General features: G+C 27.1%; 1 protein-coding gene across 11 annotated transcripts in view; it reads left to right on the forward strand.

Annotated features, from left to right (window-relative positions):
- Positions 1-11607, forward strand: part of PDZ-GEF (PDZ domain-containing guanine nucleotide exchange factor) — a 621085-nt gene that overhangs the window by 220862 nt on the left and 388616 nt on the right. For all 11 annotated transcript variants that reach the window (XM_067047349.1, XM_067047346.1, XM_067047354.1 and 8 more), the window contains exon 5: positions 10280-10363. In XM_067047349.1, coding sequence (XP_066903450.1) covers positions 10280-10363 — 84 coding nt within the window. The remainder of the gene's footprint in view (positions 1-10279; positions 10364-11607) is intronic.

Here is an 11607-nt window from a genome sequence, read left to right on the forward strand (position 1 = left end):
AATATTATATTATATTTACAAAAAATTATAAAAACATAATATGACTTGGAGTAAAGCAGGTCTAAATTTTTTTTCCCGCGAAAAAGCAAACCATATTTATTTTATCATTTTCGTCTCAACCTGCTAAATATCATTTTTTTTTATTTTTAAGGAAAGTTATAACTGGAAAATGTTCATATTAATTTATTTGGAAGTTAAAAAAATAATCTTTAATCACTCGTTGATATTTCTGTCGCTATGACAAACAGTACAAATTTCGTATTTGTTCCTTATCGCATATATTGGTTCAATTTATGTTACCAAATCATAATAATAAAGTATACGTAAATAATTAATTTTAACTAAATACTATAATTGATAAAAAACTATTATTTTAATTAATCAATAAATTCATTTACACCCTCAAATATAGCAATAGCCAAGCATTGTAAGGTTAGCTAGTATTATGTATTTTTTTGTTGTAAGTTTCGGTTTTTCCTTATCTTCAAGTATTAATATTCTTGCAATTATCAAAAAAAATTGTATGTATACAATTAAACAATTATAATCAATATTATATCATCTGTTAAGTACATCTAATTCTTTTTGAAATTTTTGTCATATATTCCTTTAATTAAATATTGTCTAAACAATATCGTTCACTATTGATGCATTCATCTGTCCCTTTAGCACAAATCAATGTGAAGTTATACTAGCCAGTATCTCTTCGGACATATCAATATGCGTGTTTACTGTATGCCTAACTTCCTATTGCTATTTAAGTTGAATATTGTGGTTTTGAATTAGAGAATTTCATATTTAAATGTTTTTCCTGATTTCTTATGTCACAAACAGTCATACTGCTATGTCCAAAGAGATAATATCTTGAATAACCTAACATCGAGTTGTGCTAATGGGACAGATGAATGCATCAGTAGTGAACGATATAGTTTAAACAATTCTGTATATTAAATTTTAATTAATGGACTATATGAAAATTTCTAAAAGAATAGATGTACTTAACAAATGAGACAAAATTGATTATATGGTTTTAATTGTATACCTAAAAAATTGTTGATAATTGTTAAATTAACTTTTATAATTATAGGAATATTAGTACTTGAAAACGGGGTAAACCCGAAACGTTATATAAACTTATATAGAATATTAATAATGTTCTATGATAATAAAAAGAACAAACAACTTGTTAGGAAAGAAAATACAAACAATTTGCTCAAAAGGAAACATCAAAACAGTTAATAAACAATCAATTACTAACGAAATAGCATCGTTATGATGAAAAATATGCTCGATATATTTTATATCGATTCCTAGATTCGTATATATCGATGTTAGTTGTCATATTAGGACAATCCTCTGTTTTAATGAAGTACACCCACTTCCCAGTAGCTCAAATATACCATTCGTAAGAAACATGAGAACTTAGTTAAAAAATTGCAGAGACATGCGCCATTTGGCTTCAAAGCTACACCAGTGAATCCCAGAACTCGTTATTCCATAACCTTCTGTTGTTATGATGTCTTCTCCATGTATAGAAACAGATAATAACTTTTTTTTCAGTAATTTCATCTTTCTATTATTTTTCAGCTCTACCTATATAGAACCTAGGCCCTATTTGGTCAACCTACTTTATTATTGTTTTAATTGAAACCGCCGTAAACTTACCGACTACCCTACAGTATTCTTTAATAATGTTGCTCTTACCCCTGTCGAACAGATTCGCTACCTTGGACTACCTTTGGACAAGCGATTAACCTGGAATCCTCACACAAGACAAAAAAGACAGAAAACTGCACGTGGATTCCGTCTATTACAGCACTTACTAGACAAACGGTTTAAAATTCCAATCCATTTCAAAAGACTGATCTACATGACTGTAATAAGGCCAATGTGGACATACGGAGTTGAGCTTTGGGGATCCACTAAACCTTCAAATTCCTCTCGTATTCAATCCTTACAATCCAAAATCCTTCGTAAAATCCGCAATGCTCCTTACTTTGTCACAAATAAAATTAAACAAAGACTTTAATGTTCCATATGTAACCGTTCTAACCCGGGCCAGATACTATTCCTTCCAATATAAATTCCCTAAACATCCAAACCCACTAGTTTCTAACCTTTCTTCCTCTTCCATTCCTGACAATCCTCCGAAGTGTCTGAAAAGAAGATGGCCACGAGACCTGCTAATGTAAAAACATCATAGAGTGCTACCAATGAGTAGTTTCTCTACACGCCTGCATCACTCCATTATAAACTAAATTAAATTTACTGGATGTATGTATATAAATGTTTAGTTGTAAATTTCAATAAGAATATTTAAAAAAAAAAAATTGAATTCATAGTAGCTGACGTCAATTGTTATTTTGCTTTCTGTAGATTTTTGAATTATAAAACATTATTCCTCTTAGTGGATGAATATTTTTTGTTTATAACTCATTTTTTTTTTCTTTTATTGAGTTACTTATCCTAGAGTTCACTTTTTAAAACTTGTAAACTCCTCCCTATCTGAAACTAGTTTGGCCCTAAGACATCTCCATTACTGAGCTCAAGATAGGCTCCTAATGGGTCGGTTTAAATTCTTCACTTAACATTCTTTCCGCTTCTTTAGAGTTCATCGCGACCTTTTAAGGTTACTCATTCCTCTCCTATCGATTCTAATCTGGGGGAAAATATGTAGTAATTAATGTGTCATTAAAAATGTAATTATATAAAACACTTGTTTGTTTTCTGAAACATTAATTGATTTTTCTGATTCGGAATTTCATATGAGGGTGATTCAATTTATAATATTACAAGAGCCCAAGAAGCGAAAAAAAGGCAGTTATTTCTCTCCAATTTTTTATTACTTTAATGAAAACTATATATAATGATGAGAAGATAGTTGACTATGGATAAATTAAATGAGAAGGTGGTTGGGGTGCGGTCAGTAGAGAACACAAATAAGTTGAAATAACTTATTTAATAGTCCCAACGTTTCAGCCAGAATTTTTAACCTTCATCAGGGCTTAGAACAGAACAAGATAACAACCAATGAATACAGAAAATATAAACAGAATTATATAAAGTAAATAATTGTACAGAATGAAATTAACAGAAATAAAGTGATGAAAGAAGTGAAAAATAAAATGTATATATAAGTAAGTAAAAATAACATAATTAAGGAAATAAAATAAAAATATTGAAGTTACATAATGCAAACGAATATGTGAATATTTTAAGTTTGTTAATAATTTAAAAATTAAAATTATGGAAAGAAATTTATATATAATTACTGGTCAAAATATGAGTCTGCCAAGTATACCTGGGGTAGGGGGGATTTTGAAAATTATTAACAATAGAAAACCTAATAGAACATCTTTTAAAGAGAGTAAATTGGTTAAAATATGAGCCCTTTTAGAGCCCATATTATGTAAAATATAGCTTTTTAAAAAGCTACGAATATCATGAAAACTACTTCTCCTTAGAAGATACGTGTCATTAACTACTTTATAGCACATTAAACTAGTTATCATTTGAATGCTAGCAGACATCTGTACGTCAAATACTTCTTGAGATTTTATTTCTCATAAATCCAAAAAGTCTGTAAGCACTCCTAGAGATCAACTTCTTGTAAATTTATTTTGTTAAATATCATAGCAACTACTATTTCTACGAAGATTAACATCATAAACTACTTTATAGCATATTAAACTAGCTTTAATTGGAGTACTAATAGTTAACTGTACGTATTATGGTTCCTGAGAAATATATTTTTCAATAGTTCACAATATTTGTCCGAACAACTAGAAATCAACTATAAAAACTATTACTTCTAGGAAGATAAACATTATAAACTACTTTATAGTACATTAAATCAGCATTAATTGAAGTGTTAATTGACCTTTGTACGTCGAATGGTTTTTGAGATATAGATTTCTCAAAATAAATTCACTAACTACTAATTATTTGGTGCATCTTTTATGAAACGTTGCTTTTTAAAAGGCTATATCTCGAGAATTATTGAACGTAATTATCTCTATTAGGGCTCATATTTTAGCAAATTTACTCTACTTTAAATGATGCTCTATTAGGTGTTTAGTGTTGTTTAATATGATATATAGAGGTCTCGTTCTCAATATATTACAATACACACTTCAGTATATTGAACCAATTCGATATTTACTTAATAATAATTTTCGTACCAGGGCCCCTGAAGTTGGTAACTTTGTAAAGAGCGTTTGTCATCAATTTGATTATTGCTTATGTAAACGTGACCTTTAAGTTCTTACTGGGTCTACTCGAAGAATGTACTTGAAAAGAACAGCCCTCTGTGCTATTTTTACTTTCGGAAAGTAAACACTAATGTGGATTCTCTCTTTTGTTACCTTACTATTCAATCCTATCATCATTCTATCATCTTCATTCACAATTGAACATAATTATGAGCATTATCCTGTATTAATAGAAATTAAATAATTAATTTTATTGTAGAAAAATATTCCGGGTAGTGGTTAATAAAGGTACCAAAATAGTGGGAAAAACTATTTATTTTTAAACCAATGTTTTGCCCCACTTTGCATAGTTTCCTCATGGCTAAATGAAAACATGAAAGAAACATTGTAAGAATTGACAGAATATTAAAATAAAAATATATAGAGAAAATAAGAAAATAATTTTTTAAAAAATTGTTTTGTTTATAAAATATATAAAAGAAATAATCATAGAATAAGGAATTATAAGGTTGATTGGAAACTAATTACAAGTAAGTACAACCAGGTAATAAGTAGTAACTAGTTTTTATTCTATTTTAATAATAATTTAGTAACTGGTTTCTAGACCACATATATGTATACTTCCTTAAAATATTATTATTATTTCCTAATATTATATTATATTATATAAACAAAACAATTTTTTTTTTACATATTTTAATATTTTCTTTGTATATATATTTTAATGTGTGTAAGAATTGACAGAACATTAAAATAACGTTGGTTAACAATAAATGTTTTTTTGTTACTATTTTGATAGCTTTATTGACCGCCACCTGTACTATCTTCCTACAATCTATTTCATACGGTAAAATATCTTCTTCCAAAATTAATTTTATTGTTATGGATATCCCTTACAGAACTAAAACATTTATATTTCTTTTATAAGGAAGTATTAGAAAATTAATTTTATCAACATTTAATAACTAATGTTTACGATATAAAGTATTTTATCATCGATGTAAATCAGATTCAAGAAGCTGTGATATAAGAGTACGTAACTGTTTTATTAATCAACTACTTTATATTTAATTCATTGTTATATATATTTCCAAATTTGTTTGTTTATTATTTTCCGTTATTTTTATGTTTCTCTGAGTGATGATTGTTTTCTCTTTTATCTTTTTAGTTCTGATGAAGGCATAAAATTAAGGCCGAAACATCAGCACAAATAAATAAGTTTTTGTTTGTGTTTATTTGCTGATCGACCGTATTCTCATCGTACCCGTTTTAAATTTAGTAGTATTTCTTTGTTATATTATTACGAAAGTAATAGCTTGATACAGGCTATGAATAAGTAATAGTACTTACTACTTTAGTTAACTTCATGTCATTTATTCCGATTACATAATAAAATATATTTTGTCAGTTCCCTTCGGATTTTTTTTTTTTTTTTGTGTGTATTTTTACGTATCTGCTTTATGTTTTCACAAATTATTTTTCTTTATGGATTTACTCCAATATTAAAATAAACTTGAATATTATAATATCAAAGAGAATAAATTTCATGTATTTTTTCCACAAAAAAAAACATGAATTAATAAAATGTAATAATTATTGAAACTTAAATCGAATTGAGTACTACTTTTTTCTACCGTTGGTACTTAAAGATATCCAGTGACATACTTTCTGAGGTTTATGTGTTCATTTTATGAGAACCCAACTTAAATATGTGGAAGTGTGGGGCTTCCGCATGGTGAGTGAAAAAATGTGAGAACAAATAATAATTAAAGAACAGAGATAATAAGTAAATGATAAATAATTAAGATATTAAGAGATAATAGAAGTAAAAAATAGTAGAGAATGGGGTGCGGGTACAAGAGAACAAATTAATTTCTTTCTTTTTTTTTTCCTGATCCCTCTAAAACAGAAAAATATTAAATTAATAAGTTCCATTACGTATGGTTACCTAATTCTGATATTACCTTTTTCTACCATTGGTACTTGAAGTCATTAATTTCATATGGCACTGTACATGTTTTTACAAGTATTGAATGCCACTGCCTGTGAAGAGAGATGGGCAAAAATTAGCCAGAAATGAAACTATAGCTAAATTGTCATTGATATGATATTAATGGTTCATTCATAAATAAGGGTCGTATCCATAGTAATTTTAACTGTAGTTTTATCCATAGCTAATTGTTGCCCATCTCTGCTGTGAACAGTGTAAACGTTGCCAAGGGAACCAGCGGGAGAGCTTGGTCATGCAATCATCTGCCATCTAGTGGCAGCATTGAGAACTTACTCTCCTCTGATTGCTGTTACTGATTTTATTGTTTTGCAAATTATGACCATTATATTTTTAAATATACTTTTGTTTGATTTATTTTTTTAAATATTGTTAGAATATTTATAACCTACTTTATCAGAAATTATATACTTTATTATTGCATATGTAAAATTACAATTATTAAAAGCAAATGTAATAGCTTTGCTATTGTATTTATTTTACATTTATGGGTCATCTTTTTACTTTATTTTCGTTCTTCAAAATGTTCAATTTCAAGTACATATATATGTTACAGGTATTACTTTATGTTAATAATGAGAAATGATAATTTTAAGGCTGTAAACTGCTTAGTTCAATCACATAAAGTCATAAACCCAAACTAGTTTTATTTATAAGATTGTTAACTGCGGATAATATATACATGAGAAGATGATTGGGGGTTGTGGTTAGTGAAGAGCACAAATAAGTAAAAACTAATTTATTAGTGCAAACATTTCGGCTAGAATTTTTAGCCTTCATCAGATCTAAGAATAAAAACAAGACATCCTTTTATTCATTGGTTGTTATCTTGTTATTGTTTTTTATTATTAGCCCTGATGAAGGCTTGAAATTCTGGCTGAAACGTTGGCACTAATAAATAAGTTTTTTTTCTATTTTTGTTCCTCACTGACCAAACTCCATCTTTCATATTTATGTTTATGAAAAATAATTGCATTCTTTACATGCTAACCAAATAAGTACCATAGCAAAAGAGAATATTTCTCTTCAGATTAGTATTACTAGGCTTCAACTCTTTACCCCAAAGTTGGACAATGAATTTTAAAACTTTTAAGATAATTATTAAGTATAAATCAAACAAATTAGCTCATTTGAAAGTAGGAGTTTGTGTTGCAGAAATAATAAAATTTTAAACTCCTTTTTATCTGTATATATACATTAAATAAAATGACCAATAAAATCTTTATCTACATCAAATAATCTATGCTACTATAATGCAATATTAAATTCAAGTTAAAAAAATTAAGCATTATTGTATTATTTTTAAAATTATTCATTCAACTCAGCAAATCACCCTTAGCTTAAAGGTGTAATCTATTAGAAAGTCAGGTTTTATTAAAATGTTTACTGAACATTAGAAAAAAAAAAGTAAAAATTAAAATTAAAAATTCCTTAACCTTTTAAAATAGTATTTAATTTTGGTGTCTCAGGCTTGAAATGGTCAAAAGAATGCGTGCTAGTATATTCATAATATTTTTATGTTTCAGAATTCAATAGCTCTTAGAAATGGTTTTAAATAATGATTCTATAGCTGTCACTATACTTGGTTGGCTTTTTGATTCAATTGTTTTCATTAATAGATTTATAAATTAAAAGTAATACTTTTTTAAAAAATATTCAGGTTATTGAAGTTACTGAAGGTCTGATAACATGAAGCATGAGGCGTTCAGTTGTAAAACATGGTTACTGCAAAAAAAAAATGAAAATTACTATATTATATTGTTTGTTGACCACAATGTTTTATCTTTAACCAGCAGTCACTTACCATAACTTAATATATATATTATTCTCTTATGAAAACATATTTCCTAAAGATTCTTTCAACAGTTTATAAAATCAGCCTTAAAAAAAGGTAATGCCTAAACCAATTCATACAAAAATTTCAGTTAACCTGATTTACGACCCGAAAGCCTCATATATAAAAGAAATACTTTAATTATTAATTTTATAATCCAGAAGACTTTAACCAAACTCCCTTTTCATAAATTAACTATTCCACTAATAGTAAAGAGATAAAGAGGAAGTGAGCATACACTGTTCAGGACGAAAGACGTTTTTATAAGGAAAGGGCTGTGTCATTCTGTAATAATTTGAAACTTCGAAAAATTAGGAGCTTTGAGAACTGTGAAAATTGTGATTAAACTTTATTCAAAGAGGTCACTCTGTTCAATCACATATAAACACCATTTCCAAAAATTGTTAGGAAAAGGGTGAATTTCATGTAATACTACCCATACTTATCTTAAATTGAGAAATCTTGTCAAAATTCTTATTATAATCATAAGAATTAAAGCAGACTGCTCAAAATTATTTAAGGAGACATATTTAAATAAATGTTATTTATGTACCAATAATTATAAAGGATTTAAGTCCACATTTTTGACTTTTCAGGAGACGAAAAATAAAATCTCTACAATACAGTTTTAACCAGGATATTATCATAATATATATCTTAAATCCTTTATACCAGTCGATGGAGAATTGTTTTCATGGTCTAACTGTGTACTTATCTCAACATCTACATTTTTGGACTTAAATTTTTTATACTTATCACTGCAGATAAGTATTTAAAGGATTTAATTAGTAAATTTTTTTTTTTTTTATTGTCCCTACTTTTATCGATACCCCCTTGTCTGACTAAAGTTAAAATTATTTTCGACTAAAAAAATCATTTGATCATGTTTGAATTATCAATTTTATTGATGTCTAATTTTATGTTGAGTTTTCAACCTTGTTACGTTATTCTTTTATATCAATTTATTAATGGCATCATTAACTGAAATTTATATTTTAGTTGGAAATACAAACTTGTTTGCTATTTGTTATATTTGTATAGCTTATATCCTTTTATAATTAATGCTTTTAGATGTTTGTTTATTTTATTTTCAGATTAGTTTTGGATCATGTTCCTAATATAATATACCTTACTTTTTCTCGAACAATCAAGATCATAGTCCTTAATTTGGATTATCATTAGAGATTATTTAAGAGTTGTTTCTATAGAAGATCATAGTGTATTTCAGTTATTTTTTACTTAATTTACAAGTTTTTTCTCTGAATAATATTTAATTGGTAGTCATTTGAAATATATTACTCTAAAATTTAAATCACAAATTAAATTAATATTTTGAGTTTAAAGAATAAACTCAAAACATCTCTTTAACCAGTGCATTTGCTGTAATGAACCGATTAATAATTTTCACTTTAATGTGTGAGAAGCCATTTTGATTTGAGTAGTTCAGATCGTCCACAACAGGTAGCGCCTTGTTCCTTCTATTCTGTATATTCCTTCTATTCTGTAAATGACATATTTTTTGAATGTTTAATAATCAGTTAAATGAGGATTTACGCCATTTTATTAAAAATTGATAATTTATTAAAGTTTTTGTAGATTTATTATTATTACAGAAGCATTAATGTAAAAAAAAATTAATTATACTTTAAATGCAATAAATTTTATTTGGTAGTATGTTGGCTATCTTGGCATCTTGATAGTTTAGTGAGTCTTTTATTAGTTATTAATGTGAATTTAAAAATCCAACTGATATGTTTTGTAAAGGTATTTAATATTCATGTGGTTTAGTCAATATTATCTTTCCATGTTATGTATATAATTTATTATCTGTTTATTAATATTTTACTCAAATGAAAATGCAATTATACTGATTAAATCTCATGGATGTTAAAGTGATTTTTGTTTGCTTTTTACTAAGCTCTTTCCATAAAAAGATTAAACTATATGACCTTTTTAATAGTATCTTCTTTCTTGTTTATAATAAGTATGAGGTTTCTTCAGTAAAGCTGAGTTTTAAAAGAAAAGAAAAAAAAATATATAATTTTTTTTCTGTGTCATTTGTTTAATTGTTATTTTCATAATTTCTAAACACTTAATAAGAACATTTCTTTGTATATCTGTTCATCTAATATAATTTATATCTCAAGCATTTTATTTTTAAGTATTTATAGTAAATATGTTTAATATAATGAATAATTGCTAACAAATACATTTTTACCTTTACAGTACTGGAGAACTCTCGACATGCTGGTACATTCTACTCTCTGGTTCTGTCTTCATCGATGGATCCATGTTCCTCCCGACTTCAAGGTAAAGTGCCAATTATATTTTTATATTCAGGTGTAGATAGACCATAGTTCACTAATTGAAGAAGATGGTCGGGGAGTACAGTCAGCAAAAAAAACATAAATAAAAAAAGATTATTTATTTATGCCGACATTTCGACCTGAGTTTCAGGTCTTCATCAGGGAGACTAGCAGGAAATCTTGGCTAAAACTTGGCTTTTTTTTTTTGCTGACTACATCCCCCGACCATCTTCTTCAATTAATTATATGTTTATATATTTATTTTAATACAGACTTCTTTGATGTTTTTTTTTAAGATAACAGTAATTTAAAAAAATCTTAATAATTAAATATGTTAGCTATAAATTAACCCTATTTAAGTATTCATCATTGAAAAATTAATATTATAATGACTTGTGTTAAATAATTTTTTTTTATAATAGGCTTCGAATCAGTAATAATTATACTGAATTATGATCGGGTTTAAAATTAGAGGATTCTTTTACCTATTTTATTTAATTAGCTTTAGAATACATTATTAGAAAGGGGGTGGATAACGAAAAGGGTTTAACTTTGAATGGTAAAATACCATGCTTGTATATACTGATAATTTGATACTGTTGAGTAAAGAAAAACTTTAAAACTAAACGATAAACCAAATATATGCTTTGCAGCAGAAATAGCAACAATTTTGGTGATATAAGATGAAATAAATTTGAACAAGTAGAGAGGTTTGATTTGGATAAAGAGGCCAATCTTTATTAACTACATAAAAATGAAACTGATAGAGTAAATGTGAGGTTAAAGGTAGGAATATCTTATTATTTTTAAACTTTAAAATTGCTTAACCCGTACTTTCTGTCCAAATCTGAAAAGTTAGATTTAGCCATACTATTATCATCCTTACTGTTCTTTACTGATCCGAAAAATGGCCCCTTAAATCAAAATTATATGTAACAGCACATTTATTAAGAATACGACTGTTTCTCTGAAGTAGATGATTGAGATTAAAATAAGTCAAAGTTTATCTCTCGCTATCATATTTTATAATATAAATTTATATTTATATTGGAAGAAGATAATTGACCGTATGAAGTAGATTGTAGGAAGATAGTCCAGTCCAGTTGGCGGTCAATAAAGGTATCAAAGTAGTAAAAGAAAACTATTTATTGTTAACCAAGGTTAACAATAAATGGTTTTCTTTTTCTATTTTGATATCTTTATTGACCGCCATCCAAACTACCTTCCTGCAATAAATTTATATAATTA

The sequence above is a fragment of the Halyomorpha halys genome, unplaced genomic scaffold, assembly GCF_000696795.3.
Source record: "Halyomorpha halys isolate HHAL.00 unplaced genomic scaffold, Hhal_1.1 Scaffold175.1, whole genome shotgun sequence".
Classification (NCBI taxonomy): domain Eukaryota; kingdom Metazoa; phylum Arthropoda; class Insecta; order Hemiptera; family Pentatomidae; genus Halyomorpha; species Halyomorpha halys.